A 14,546-nucleotide genomic window follows, 5' to 3' on the forward strand; every position below is an offset into this window, starting at 1 on the left:
ATAGTATTAAGTAATTTAACAAAGCATGTAAAATATGGATTTAAAAAAGAATTTTAGCACATCTTAATTCATAATTTTAATTGTAATATGACTTTAAATTAACTTTGTTTTTGTAATTTGAAGCAATTGTTCTTTCAAATAATGGCATATATCTGCAAAATAATGATCTTTGTGCTCAACACTAAAAATAGTTAAAAGAAGTTGTTTCTATTTGTAAAGAAGAAATTTTAAGATTTTTTCTGTGATTTTATTATTTTATTCATTTTATAATGGAAAATATATGAAACTTTTTAATTTGTTTTCTGCTTTAAATGCAATCAAACATAGCATGTTTTACACTCAAACATTGTACAAGAATGAATTACTATTTGTAAATCTGCAGACTGTTTTTAGTGGACATGATCAGTTATTTTTGCCTATTTTTCATGCTAAACATTGAGATATATCAGAACAGTTCTGTGATTACCTAGAACTTAACAAAACTGAGAAAATCTGATCTGAAAATCTGAAAATTGCAGATTACACACACTAATCAAACAACTGCAAGTTGTGCTCTGAATCTTTCTCCAAGCTATTTTAATATTAAAATCCAAACAAAAATCTACAGAAATACATCACTCGTCCCATTACCCACATGTACTATATAACTATTTGGCTAAAGAAAAGAAACAAAATATTTATGCAGGCAAGCAAACGCATAAATAACCCGATTCTGGATATGGACATGTTGTTTGTTGCTGTTATCTAGGTGGCAGTCATGGCTGGAATAGTCTGACAGGGCAAGGAGGGGTAACAATCAACAGCTGCCAAAATGTGGTAAGAAAAACACCTTTACAAACTGTACAGAGAGGTCAGTATGGTAGCAGTAGAACATGTGTTGGAAAGCATCCCTTGATGCACTTGAACACATCATCAGTGTTGTTTACTGGAATCACTGGGTGTTTTGTTTCACCCTCGTCCAGGTGACCTTACTGAGGTTGAGGAATCCTCATCCTGTGTCCAAGTGGCATTCTGTTGTCCCCACTGCTCCCTCCTTTTTAACCAGAGCTACCTGGATGCTCTCTCTGCTGCATCCATGTCCACATAAATATAACAGCATAAAGAACAACTTTACTGTAGCTTTGAATATTTAATGCTTGAAAACCAGTGTGAGAAAGGTTCAGTTGTTTATATAGATGCATTTCACAGTTCTTTACGCAATATATAAAAGATGTTTGATGACCAGAACATGAAAACCCCACATTCGTCCGATTTTTTCAGTCTTAGATCCGGCATCACATGTTTAACTAGGGTGTTATATCTGAGTACGGCTTCTTCACAACAACTCCACTGATTTGTTTCATGGTGCAATAAAAGATGCACCAAGCTGACACAAATCCTCTGTGTCGAAATCCCATTTTGACAAACTTCAACATCACACAGCAGAGAATGTACTCGTTCAGTTCCAGATACAAGGACAAGCAATTCAGTAGCAGCAAATTTTATTGTATGTTGTACTGTCAAGTTATAACAAGAGGCCTGCAAGCTGTTAGAAACAGGTGGGGCAGTTATGAGGAAGATGAAGCGACCATATTCCAAATCTTTTAACACTTTTTCAATTTTGTAAGGATCCTCAGAGATGAGGTCTTTCTTAAACTCATCCAAATTACTGCACCAGTCTTACCAAATGTAAAACAAGAACAATTGTCAATATTTTTTAATGTTGTTATTATTATTATTAATAATAATAATAATACATTTGAATTCTTGGTTTCATCAGCAGTTTGAAAACTTGTATAATGTAAAAATTTAAACAAGTGACTTTAAGAGAAAATAACTATTTCACAACCCAACAGCCTTGGTCATGGTCTCTATCAAATTTGTTGTCATTCTTTATTCCTGCAAAATTTACAGACAAATATTACAATTAATGTTCTTGCTGAGATTGGAACAACAGAATTCAATAGATGTTTCAGGGTTTAGTATAATTCAATTGTTTTTGTAAATCAGTAAAATTACAGTTACATTTCTGCTGAAAAACAAACAAAAACCTTCTCAATTAGAGACTTTATGTTGCCATAATCTCAATTTTGATCGTGTCACATGATGATTAAAATGATTGCAGAGCAGAACCTCTTTCATGGCTTTCACAACAATACAATGCATATGTTAGTTCAAATTTGTTTTTCTTTTTCTCTTAGCTGTTTCAGCCCCTGTGTTCTACAGATGTTCACATAGTGGTTGTTTTCAAACAAGATTGTTGCAGGAAACATAGTTATTATTTAACTTAGAGGTTCATCAACAAGACTTCCTCGTTATACAGAAAAACTAATTCTGGTGATAAATGTTTGCTAAGAACTTACTTGTTGTACCAAATTAGTATCATGCTTTCGTAATCTCAGGGAGAGAGCCAGGCCTTGACACCTAAAATAATGTAATGTATGTCTATGTAATATAATAAGTCCAAGTTTCAGATGGGAAATCTTTTGAACATAAAATAGAAGTTGTTAAAAAGTGAAAACAAAATATCTGAGCATTTCAATGTGTCACAAATGCTTAAGTTCAACATAAATGAAAACACATTTTATCAAATATATTCAAAATTATTTTAAATGTCATTTTTGTTTCATTTGATGACAATTTAAAACCACTGATTTTTTTTTTTTTTTTTTTAGAGCAGAGCCCTGATTGTTTATTAAAGATTATCCTTCTGCTATCATTATCATCAGAGTCCCTCTTTTTGAGGGGAAACTTATCAAAAACCACAGTCCGGATCTGTCCAGGATGCTGAACATGTGAGTTGTAGTGGAGCTGTCCATGGTGCTCAATCTTAATGACTAATCCAATTGTAAAACTTTGTTTGTTTCAATTTTATAAAAGTTAACTTTCATGTCTAATTAATTTGTAAGATGACGGTCTAACACCCATTTATAGGATTAGTTAATTTAATTTCTGTTGCACTAGTTTATAATAAACTTCACATCTCTTACTCTAAATGTTGAACATTTTAATTGTTCTCCCATAATGTGGAATGTTATTATTAAAATGACACAACCTAAAATAAAAAAAAAACTTAAAAGACAATAAGATAAGATGCAAAGACACTAAATAAAGGGGAAGAGCAGGCCTCTATAACTTGCATTACATAGACTGCAGTTTTCTAGAAAGCAAAATCTCCCAATAAGTTTCATATAAGCAACAAAACCAACACGTTATCATAAACGTCCTCCATATATTGAATTTTGTTCTGTCTAATGTTTGATTGGTAAGTGTGGCAGGTTTGTTTCGTATGAAAAATAATGTATCGTTTCCAAATTAAATGTCAGATTTAGTAGATTTAGCCCCAAACTGGAACAGATTACCCGAAAAACATGTCATGTCTCGTCACATAATCTCAAACTCAGGTCATATTCTACCTTTTAGCTGATATTCTAAATTCTCCCTCAAAAACTGCAGTTTCCAGTCTGAGCACTGCGCTTTGTTTCAGTCATTATAAAACACGTTTTTAACGCAGTGATAGAGAACTCCCATTATCACAGGTGGTCGTTAAGATAACTTTATGATGATGCTCGCTGCTTTGTTACTGTTTTTCACTCCATCAAACGTAGAGCCAATTCTGCAAAGAGAGAGAGAGAGAGAGAGAAGAAGTGGAGAAAGGCATAAGTAATCTAATAATTTATATATTTTTAACACATCTGACATGAGATTCTCTGACTCTTGATGTGTCTTATATGTAATATTTACCTATTAATAGTTACATCGCTTAACAACTATTGTACAATTAAATGCTTCTGGCCAATTTAACTTCATCTAATAATTTAATTTTGGCTTTAGAATCGAATTGTCCTTGCAGTATCTCAGTGGGGGGAAAAATCATGCTGTTGCCAGTCTATGAGAAAAAACTAACACATGGCCCGAGGATGTTGACGTTTGTTAACTGTGTTGCTGCTGATTTGTGTGGAATAAAAACACTAAAATTTTTCATTAAATCTCTAGTATAACAGATTTAGGTCGTTAACTATACTTTAAATCTCCAGTATAATAGATTTTCGTCGTTAGATTGTGAATTTATTCATAAAATGCTCTAAACATTTTCTCTGGCCAGTGCTGCAGGACTGGGCAGAATTAAAATAATTAAAATACACTCATGCTGTGTGTGCAGCTTAGACACGAAGCTTGGTATCTTCAGGACTTTTTTCCCCCTGAATCTTGGTATTGTGATTAGTTCTTTCTGATTGTTTTGGCAGTAAATGAGGCCTAAACCAGCCTGGAAAACAATATTCTGATCAAGGATGATGGGCCTGTTTTCCATCAGACAACATGACATGTAACTAATCACTTGAACCACATTTTAAAGACCTTAGCGGTATTTTCAGATGTAAAGAATTTTAAAAATGCAATTCTAAGAAAGTATTATTATTTTTCCAATTCCTTTCGTCCGACCAACCTCGTGGCTCTCTTACAGCAGCAGATTTTGCTCCACACACTCTTCCACACGGCATCTCGGAGCGCAGGGCTGGCGCACAGGTACAGAGACGGAGTGCACAGCGCGTTGCTCCGCGACAAGATCTTCATCGGGTTCACCGCATCGTTTTTAATGTCGAGATATTTCCCCGTCAACGAGGACAGGATGGTGTAGAGCATGGCCGGACCCCAGAGCAGCAGGAAGAACACCACCACCACCACGATGATCAGCAGCGACTCCTTCTTGCCGTCTCGCTCCGGACCCCGAGGCTCCCGGAGCAGCTGGTGTCTGGCCACGATCAGCAGCTTCACCGTCATGGTGATTTTGGTGATGATAATCAGCAGCAGACTGATCCTGCTGTATATTCCAATCTCTATGGCTTTAGACAGCGGCACCATGTGTTGTATAAGCAGCTGGCCGTACACGTGCACCCAGCTGTACACATTTATGCAAATAACCACTCTGGTGTTGATGAAGCGATCGTAGAAGAAGGGATGGCACACCGCAAAATACCGGTCAAACTGCGCAAATAGAAAGGTCATGATGTTGACCCCGAGCAGAGTGGGAAGGATGTAATAAGTCCCGTTTTTAGACGGGAATCCAACCCGCACATCGAACAGGAATTGATAGAAAATGCCACAGCCGGTCAGCGTATCGCAAATGCTTGTATTCAACATAAACAGGAACCGGTTTTGTTTGAGAAGCGCACGGGTGCTGATGATGCCCAAAGCCACGGAGCCTGCAACCAGCACGGTGCTCACTCCGGCACAGATGTGAAAAATAAAGAGGAAATAGTCTCCCGGACTGTTGAAGTCAACGCACAGAGGAATCAGAGTCATGGAAACGTTCATGGTGCTCTGGGAGCAGCCGAAACACACATGACACCAAAACTGAACCGGAGATGTGTTTTAAAACCTTTCAGTCGCGTTGACTTTTCATTTCAGTGTTGAGGGATGCAGGCAGGAGGAGACACGATGAGAAGCTAAATGACGCCCTTTCCAGAAAGAATTATTTTGTTGTTAGAACCTTCTGAGAAAGTTCTAGTGATTTTGTCAGCAGGCAACTTTCTTTTAGATCCCAGAATGTGTGTTTTTAAAGTCAGGTTTGCTCTGAAGATGCTTCTCCTAAAACATTTTCTGAATGTTTCATTGAGAACATCATTCCATTGTCATCATGCAACATTGTGTTACCTAAACAACATCCCCAAAACATCCTCAGAATGTTTCAAGAAAGATGTTCGTCACATTACAGAAACGTTTCTTAAAAACGCATTATGTCTTCTGAGGCCTCAACAACATCTTGAACATTTTTTGAAAGTTGGTTTCTCAGAATTTTAAATAGCTTGGTTCACTTTTCACCTCACAGGAACATTATTTGAATTTAGATGCTTGAAACATTCTTTGAACATTCGACTAAAATATTTTATTTAAAAACTTTTTCCTTGAGTCAGCGGTTACCTTTATGATAATCAGTCTTTGATGTGCCGTTTTTTCATGCAAACAATGGAAGTTTTGTATTAATGATAGCAGAATAGTTCAAATTTAACGTCTTTAACCCTCAACCATCTTGGTCCCTCTAATTTGGAAGAACCTTGTCGAAAATGCTGACCTGTCCAAGGTGCTGAACCTTGGACAAGGTGCTCTTGTATAAAGTGTGCTGCTGCAGTGCACAGCGGCCTTCTGTGTTTCTGCCCAACCTGCATTTGTTATTTTTAGTTTGTCACTAGGCTTTTTATGACTGTTGAGTTTAGCCTTTCATTTGATTTCTATACGAGTCGTTTTCCCAGTTACTGAGGACTTGTTGTGTTGGAAACCTCTTTCAGGATGAGCGATAAATCATTGGTGGAAATTGTATTTACATCATTTATTGAGGTCAGTTCTTCACGACAGGCTTGTGTAAATGCACCAGTAATGACTCAGGTTTTTAAAACAGGATATAATTGTATGCCTATTTCTGTCTGTTTTCGTCGTAAATGTACACAGATTTTATGAATCTGGCCCAAGAATTGTAAAAAAAAACAAAAAAAAAAACAAAAACGTGAGAATAAATCAACAGAACATCACAATTTACAGGCCATTTCTATCAGTCCAGTTAGAACATAACTGCATGCAGAATGCTGCTTTTTGCATTTCGGAAAGAAAGGAAAGCCCAGGATCAGCATTGCAGGTATGTAGAAATGATCCCCCTTAGCTGAGCAGGTCTATTCTCGAGCTTTTATCACAGTTGAACACGTTGTTTCAGTATAGTAATATTTTTCATTTACACTGTCACTCACGAAGATGATGGAATTACCTGAAAACCTGCCCCTGAAAGAAAGGTGAAAGACCATTATCACTGACTTTTCAAATTGCTCAAGTTTTGTTTCGTTTTAAAAATATCCATAGAATAGGTCATGAAAATTCCTTTTTGACATAATATATTAAGATAAACTTTACAGCTCTTACTGTAATCGTGGTTGAGTGGCATTTAGTTTATCCAAAACAGCACAACAGAATTTGCAACAATTTATGGAGGTGTTTAGAAAATTGTTTGGTTTTATTACCAAACAAAACCAAAAACTACAAAAAGCGCATTAAATAAAAGCAAGTTGAGATATTGGACATAAAACTAATAAAACAAAAACACAACAAAAAACTTCATCTAAAACCTGCAGTACAGCACCCAATCCATATTCCAAAAAGCCACAAAAGTATGAAAAAAAAGAAATCGACACACATTAATTTGTTTTCTTCTGTTAAAAGCTTTAATGAAAAGAAAGACAGAGGTAATTTGAAGTGGAAACACATCATCATTTCCAAAGAAAGAGTCAGAATTCGCGACCTCAAAAGGATTGCCCTCGAAATGTGTGTGGCACTTTGGGGGAAATTTTCAGCTGATTTCTCCTCTCATAATCTCAACACAGATCATATTTACATTTTATGAAAGAGGTGAATTCACAAGCGAAAGAACGGTTTAACCTCCCAATCTGCTAAGTGCTTTTTGATTATTTTTAAGGAAACATTCAAAACATGACGATGACTCACAATTTAAAAGTGCCCATTCAGCTGGTGATTTAGTCCGCTGTATTTAGGATAACCTGCTGCTTCATTATGATACTCTTGTCACTCCAGCAAAGTTGAAACCAATTCTGTAAAAGAGACAGATGGTGGGGGGAGGAGAGAGACAGTCACAGTCTAATGTGTCTTATTCATGCACACAATAGAAATGCAAGTACGTTTTCCACCACATGTATTGCCCAGATCATGTCTTACCTCGCCCTGCGCCTCGGACAGACCCTCCTCCACACTGTCCTCCACACGGCCCCGCGTAGCGCAGGACTGCCCCAGATGTACACAGCTGGAGTGACCAGTGCGTTCAGACGCGCCATGATGGCAAACAGGTTGGTGGCTTCATTCTTAAACCTCAACCCTTTCCTGGTCAACTGTCTGACAATGATATTGACAAAGGAAGGACACCACAGAGCCAAGAAACAAATCACCACAAACACAATGATGCGCAGCGACTCCTTCTTGTTGTCTCTGTCCGCGCTGGGCGCCTCTCTCACCAGGTGGTTCCTGGCTATAATGTAAAGTTTAATCGTCATGAGCACTTTAATGAGAACTATAATCTGCAGAGTCATGACACCAAACGCGTTGATCTGCGCCGCCTTGGAGATGGGCACCATGTTCTGCACCGTGAGGATGAAGTAGGTGTAGATCCAGCAGAATGCGCAAATTCCGATCACGACAGATCTGGATATGTAGCGGTTGTAAAAGAAAGGATGACACACAGCAAAGTAGCGATCAAACTGAGCAAAGAGGAAGGTTAGCACGTTAACACCTAGAAATGATGGAAGGATGTAGTAGGTCCCGTTCCTGGAGGGGTAGCCCTCCTTGACGTCGAACAGGCCCAGGTAGTAGACAGAGAAGCCGGTCAGAGTGTCACTGATGCTGGTGTTCAGCATGAATATGAAGCGGTTCTGGCCTCGCAGAGACCGGGTGGAGGAAATCCCGATGACCACAGAGCCGGCGATCAGCACGGCGCTAGTGGCGAACAGAATGTGGAAGATGAAGATGAGGAAATCCTCCAGAGTGTCGAAATCCACCGACAGAGGGACGGTGGCGTTAAGGAGCATCCTGACGCCCCGCAACAATCATCCCGGATATTTATAGATGAACGGTGCTGAACGTTCAGAGCTGAAGCAAATCTCTGGATCTCTGGAGAATGACGGACTGACATGTTTACAGGTGACGCATGTCAAATGAAAGGATAAATTAGAACTAATGACAAAAGGTCTCACATGTGTTTGGTGAAGGAAAAACACGCGGATCACCTGTCATCTCTGTGCGCTCTTTGGTTTCCACAAGACATTGCGACCTTCTTCTAACTGGATGAGTGTTTTAGTTTTTTTTCATCTGTTTTTTTAATCAATATCTTCGTATTTCACATCGATTTTTCTTCATCTTCATCAAAAACAAACGCCCTTTTCTCAACTCTGCCTTCTCTTTTCGTGATACTGCAGTAAGATATTGTTAGTGTGTTTTGGCTTCTGCAGTCCCCTTTTGTTACTGACAATTGCAGACAATGATCATATTCAGATAAGTTCAAGTAAAAACCAACAAAGTAAAGTATTTTAGACCAGAACAGATTCACTGTGACTTGACACTGGTTCTCAAGGTCTCTGGGACTCTACTGGAGGAATGCACACCATTTTTCCAACAAATTATATCACATTTATGACAGAACAAACAGTATTTTTTGTGTATGCCTTTCAAAACACTACCTTACAAAACCTCAGGCATAATAACACAGCAAGTAAGCAACACAAACAACATCCAAATACAGCTGAGCTTGGCAGGTTTGCTTTTCTAATTGAGTTTTCGGTTGTGATTTGAACTGTGCAGCTGATGGATGTGTTGCAGTAGTGAGTTCTGAAGTCCTGGTGCAGAGCAGCTGAAGGCTCTGGCAGAGCTGGGACAAGTTCAAACAGATTTTTGATGCAGATGATATGCAGTTATGGCATGTTTTTTTAATTGCTTGTTTGTTTTTTGTATTGTTAATATGTAAATTCATACCTATTTTCAGTGATTTTAAGAGTTATCTGTTATTTAACAAATCTGGGGGGGAAATGTTAAAGAACTATTTAAATTTGATTAAATAGCACATTTTCTTTCAACTAATGGCAAATATCTGTAAAATGATTCGATTTTCTGCAGATTGTGGGGTCAGTGTGCCTTGCTTTCCTCTAGCCCTGTGGTAGACCGGTGGCCTAATGTATGTGTTGTTGAACACTGAGCCAGTTATGCTGTGATATTGTCATTGGACTGGAATCATGTGATGATTTAAGAAGCAGAGTTTGAAGTTATTTTGAAAAGATTGTGGAGAATACTGGGAAGAAGGGCATTTGGTGTTTTAATGATGGTGGTGGATGGTTTAATTGCTTTAGCTCTGATGATTGTGAACGCCACAGCATGCGATCCGCATCATTTTCATCAAACCTTTCTATGACCCATTATGCTCCATGCATGGGGGCATTGCCATCCTGGAAGAGACCACTTCCATCAGAGCAACTGTGGGGACAAGTGAACCCAAACCAAGGCAGAAAATGATATTATCACTGGATTGTGTAACCATTTGTTGGTTTTTGATCCATTACTTTGTAAAGGCTTTTGAATCACAATACCACACAGTACGTTTTTTCAGCCACTAGAGGGAGGAATAAACACTTTTTCACATAATACTTCACTGCAAGCAGCACTCCAACCAAGAGGCTCTATCAATTCTTGTCTCACTCATATAGTGTCGTGTTTGTATTACTATTACCATTTGCAGTCAGCGTAGAAAGTCTTAATGTCTTACAGCCCTCACTGTGGACATTTTGTCAATAGAACTGCTTTTGGTTCACTGCTTTATCCACAAAGATATTCTCCACAAGTAATATCACTGTTGGGTCTCAGCTTTAGTATTTGTTTTAGTCAGATTAAGTAGTATTTTCTAATATAAATTATTCAAGTAAAACCATGCCATAGACAACACAATGGGGTCTTAACACTAACATTTCACAGCAATCATAATCTTATCTTACTAGAAAGCACTTAGGGGCAATGGCTTTTGTTTTAAATATGTTGTATAAAAACAAGTGGCTTGCCTTGATTTGACTTTTCTGTTACTCACTTAATAAGGACAGTGTTATTAAAATGACTGATAATAACAGCAGTGATAGATATAAATCCATCTTGAACACACACATTTGATGAAAATCCTTTTCTTGCCCCATACAAGAGGATTTACAGACCTGGATGTGTAGATTGTAAAAATATGAGATCAATGAAACACTGAGTTGTACCATTCTTTCCAAGTCAATCTGTCTGAATGCAAACACCTTGAACGGGTAACACATGCTTCTGGCAGCTTCTTTAACACTGTAATAACAGAGAAACATTGTGTTTCATTTACATATCTAAAAAAACCCGAATATTCAATTAACTGAATTTATATAATCAGAACTGGGAAAATTAAAGAGAGTTCATGGAACTGTTAGACTGAAAACTTAGCTGAAATAAGACCGAGGGAGATTCCTTATACTAAGACTGTACAAAATACTTTAAATATCACCGCTGTTTGTCTACTTTCTTGTTCACACCCTGAAATTTAAACTCATATTTTCAAGGGTTGGTGTCTGCTAATACATGTTGTGCTTTACCTAAAAAGAAAATAACATAATAAGGGCAATTAGATAATCAACTGATTAGAAATATTGGGCACCCTGCTCAGACAGCAGACATGCAACTCTGGACTGAAAAGTTGCCAAATGTGATTTAGAATGAAATGGTATTTGAGTTGTGATCACGGATCAAAGATTTTTATTGCACATGCTACAAGGCCTCTCTTGATGCTGCTTTCCTTTTGAAAATTAAAAGCATTGAAGTGAGGACTACAAGTTGTGATGGCGGCTTTAAAGTGAAAGTAAAAATGTATCTACGTCTTCAGATGATGATAAAAGTCAAGAGCCAGTCATTAGAATGAGTTGCTGTGTTTTCTTATCAGCTGTTTGTGCGCTTGTTGTCCAGGGGAATTAAAACCACTGAGGTCGACCTCCTGTCTCAGCCTGACTGTGCCTCCTACATAAACCAGAAGAGAGGTGAAGCCCCTCAGCTGCTCTGCTGCCAGATCTCTGCTGTGTGATGAAGACCTGATCCCTCTGTTTCGCCACCCTCGCTCACGTTTTCTCTGCACCGATGAGTAACAGAAGCCACGTGTGGTCTCCCGTGCTGCCCCTCACCAGCTTTGGCAACGTGCTGATGTTTCTCTTCAGCATTTTCTTGGCCGCAGCCATCATTTTCCTCAACGTGTCCACGTCTCTCTCCATCCTGCTCAACCGGGCTCTGCGCCAAGAGAACCGCTTCATGTACATGCTGAGCACCTGCTTCAGCGACATCTGCACCGGCGTGTCTTACTACTATGTGGGGGTTCTGGATGTGAGGGACAACTTTAACTCCCCCACCAGAACCTATTTCGTGGTGCCCACATTTCTAGGGGTGTCTTTCATGGCCATCCTGGCTGCTCAGGCCGACAGGTACCACGCAATAGTGTCGCCCTTTAAATACTCGCAGCGCATGACCCGAAACAAGACCCTAATGGTCATCTTTGCGTACTGGTTTTATGCGTTTTTCATCGTGGCTGTCCACAACCTGGTTGCAGTCGGTATTGCCAAAAGTATCACGAGCATTGGTTCGTTTATTGGGAACATAATGATGGTGATTATAATGATAGGGCTGAATATCAAACTGTTCATTATAGCCAAGTTCCAGCTGGAGAGGGAGCAGCCCTCTGAGGAGACAGACAACAAGCGCTCGTCGGTGTATCTCATCCTGGTGGTGGTTGTGTTTTTCCTGGGAACGTGGCTTCCCATATTCTGTCATGTCACTGCTTGTAATTTCATTGGCGCAGTTTGTTACACATTTAAGAATGAAGGCACTGACCCCCTTCGCATTTTGCCCCGGGTTAACGCCGCCCTGACCCCCCTCTTGTACATCCGAGGTTGCGCTGCGCTCAGAGCAACGCTGCTCAGCAAAGTGTGGAGACCCTGTTGTAGGAGGAGGTGAGAGGCTGATTCTGGTTGACTTTTCGATGTTGTGCACAGATTCCTGTCGTGATATTTCAATTGTGCTGGTTTTGATGACTTGTGGAGCCTAGAATTACTTTATTGGTCCGCAGAAACCAGAAAAAAGGCTGTCATGGATGTCAATATTCTGAATCTAACAATCTGTTAAATGCGTTGACATGGATGTATCGCAGGTTGTGGATTGCAGCATGATATATTTCAAGTGTCTTTCGTGTTCTTTTTGCTTGGTTTTTAGTTGAAATGATAGACTTTGCCGCCTATTTGTCTGCCAGAAACACTCCTAAATGTTCAAGTGCATTCAGTACTAAGCAATCAAATCCTGAAATTGATCCAAAATGACTTCTTTTTTTCTTTCTCTCTCCTTCTCCTTCACTGAAGAGTTCGTGCTCAACAACTTGGCCACACCAAACAGCCGCTCCCCGGAGCGTAATTTCAAACTTGGATCCTTTCTAAGCGGATAAATGTCAAGAGTCAGTGCCCTTTTAAACTCATGCCAACATAACATCATGGATGAACGTCAACTGTCAAACGCTGAGGACAAGTTGAGACTCTGGGTTTCTTGGAAGATGCTGGAACTGTTTCATGAGCACATCTAACGTCTGTTCTTACATCTTGTTCTTTTATTATTATTTTATTGCTCACATGCTTTTACGTGATGTTATTTTGCACAGAACTGATGCAAATCACAGATTGACTGTTAACGTGTGATCTGAATGGAGCTGTTATTTTTTAATACTTGGAGCCAAATATAGTTAATAAAAATATAAAGCCGTCCATAACTGAGTGTGCGCCAGCTGTTTGTTATTTATTGAGCATTCTTCATGTTGTTTTTTCTTGTAATTGTCAACATGCAGAATGCACAGATATTTAAGATGTCACAGTTTGCCATTGAAGTGTAAAAGAATGATAGAAAAGTAGTTGTGAAGCTGTAACAAACTGAGATTCTAGCTATTAGAAATAACATTTATTTTGGGGTTGTCACATATTTTCTGTGTTTTGGTTCCTCGGATCAGTCTTGCTTGATTGCGCAACTATGTGTGCGTCTCTGCAGAGGATGCAGTTTCCTGGGCAACCACACAGTGTCAGAAGAGCACTTTGGCACGTCTCCATAACGTCCACATCCACGGAATGTGAACCATAAGCACAAATCACGGGAGATTACACTCCATGCTGCATCTGGCTGAGCCTCCAGCGCCTTCTCATTATTAACTGCAGGCAGCATTATCAGAATTAAATCTCGTTACTAAAGACTTAAAGCAAGATATGTTGCTCCAACCCATGAGTGGGGTTAGATCCACATTTCTATTGGCTGAAGGGCTCTCTGTGCTGAGAGGAGGAGCCTGCAGATGGCCACACTTCCGCACATCTGGTGCCCAGTTTCTGAACCTCAACCCCCCACCCCACCCCTCTCTCTCACACAAACACACACACACACACACACACTTTGATGACACTCCTTAAATCATCAGGTCAGTTCAGGAGGATTTCGAGTCACCCCGGTCACCAGACGGCCTGTGCGTCAGTGTACTGCACAAAAAGACCCAGAGAATCACGCGTAAAAACATTGTCCGTATTCATAATGACCAAACCAAACAGAAAAATACAGAGAAAGAGGATGGAATCATATTATCATTCTTTAGATACTGAGCTTTCAGGCTTTTAAGCAAATATTGTCCTAAGTCCAGCTATTTAACAGAGTTGAATCAGTTTTCTGTGCTGCATTATGCATAATAAACTTCAAAACTGCCCACTTTGCCAGAGAAAACCTCTTGAGCTTGCAGAGAAACATGGTGCACACTGTAAGAAAAAAAAACAGAAATAACGCTCCACGCTGCAAAAAAGTCAGATTGTTTAATCTGTATCAGCTTTTTATATTCAAACCAGGATAAGATATGATTTCATTAAAAAAAAACTTGATAGAATAAAAAACCCAGTGATCAACATTTTGTATCCACCAACTGAGCAGCATTAAAGAGAAACTGGACTCCAAACACAGCC

The 14,546-nt window shown here is 39.1% G+C and overlaps 3 protein-coding genes across 3 annotated transcripts; 1 reads left to right on the forward strand and 2 right to left on the reverse strand.

The window, feature by feature from the left end:
- Positions 1–2,749: 2,749 nt before the first annotated feature.
- On the reverse strand, positions 2,750–5,295 carry LOC110960547 (G-protein coupled receptor 183-like). Its single transcript, XM_022207819.2, has 2 exons — positions 4,427–5,295; positions 2,750–3,595 (listed from the first exon to the last, which is right to left on the reverse strand). The coding sequence occupies exons 1-2, from the start codon at positions 5,293–5,295 to the stop codon at positions 3,526–3,528; spliced, it is 939 nt and encodes a 312-aa protein (XP_022063511.2). The 3' UTR covers positions 2,750–3,525.
- A 1,630-nt stretch (positions 5,296–6,925) lies between these two features.
- LOC110960513 (G-protein coupled receptor 15-like) lies at positions 6,926–8,936 on the reverse strand. Its single transcript, XM_051951282.1, has 2 exons — positions 7,696–8,936; positions 6,926–7,571 (listed from the first exon to the last, which is right to left on the reverse strand). Exons 1-2 carry the CDS (start codon positions 8,556–8,558, stop codon positions 7,532–7,534), a joined length of 903 nt encoding a protein of 300 aa, XP_051807242.1. The 5' UTR covers positions 8,559–8,936; the 3' UTR covers positions 6,926–7,531.
- Positions 8,937–9,565: 629 nt separating this feature from the next.
- Positions 9,566–13,327, forward strand: LOC110960548 (beta-2 adrenergic receptor-like). Its single transcript, XM_022207820.2, has 2 exons — positions 9,566–12,524; positions 12,927–13,327. The coding sequence occupies exons 1-2, from the start codon at positions 11,662–11,664 to the stop codon at positions 12,976–12,978; spliced, it is 915 nt and encodes a 304-aa protein (XP_022063512.1). The 5' UTR covers positions 9,566–11,661; the 3' UTR covers positions 12,979–13,327.
- Positions 13,328–14,546: the final 1,219 nt, after the last annotated feature.

This window comes from Acanthochromis polyacanthus, chromosome 7 (genome assembly GCF_021347895.1).
Source record: "Acanthochromis polyacanthus isolate Apoly-LR-REF ecotype Palm Island chromosome 7, KAUST_Apoly_ChrSc, whole genome shotgun sequence".
NCBI lineage: Eukaryota > Metazoa > Chordata > Actinopteri > Pomacentridae > Acanthochromis > Acanthochromis polyacanthus.

Bases quoted from the DNA above. Each gene is read 5' to 3' on its own strand.
- LOC110960547 (XM_022207819.2), bottom strand. From the start codon at position 5,295: ATGAACGTTTCCATGACTCTGATTCCTCTGTGCGTTGACTTCAACAGT. The intron at 3,596-4,426 runs GTTGGTCGGACG...CTCTCTTTGCAG, and splicing joins TGCTGTAAGAGAGCCACGAG to AATTGGCTCTACGTTTGATG.
- LOC110960513 (XM_051951282.1), bottom strand. From the start codon at position 8,558: ATGCTCCTTAACGCCACCGTCCCTCTGTCGGTGGATTTCGACACTCTG. The intron at 7,572-7,695 runs GTAAGACATGAT...TCTCTTTTACAG, and splicing joins TGTCCGAGGCGCAGGGCGAG to AATTGGTTTCAACTTTGCTG.
- LOC110960548 (XM_022207820.2), top strand. From the start codon at position 11,662: ATGAGTAACAGAAGCCACGTGTGGTCTCCCGTGCTGCCCCTCACCAGC. The intron at 12,525-12,926 runs GTGAGAGGCTGA...CCTTCACTGAAG, and splicing joins AGACCCTGTTGTAGGAGGAG to AGTTCGTGCTCAACAACTTG.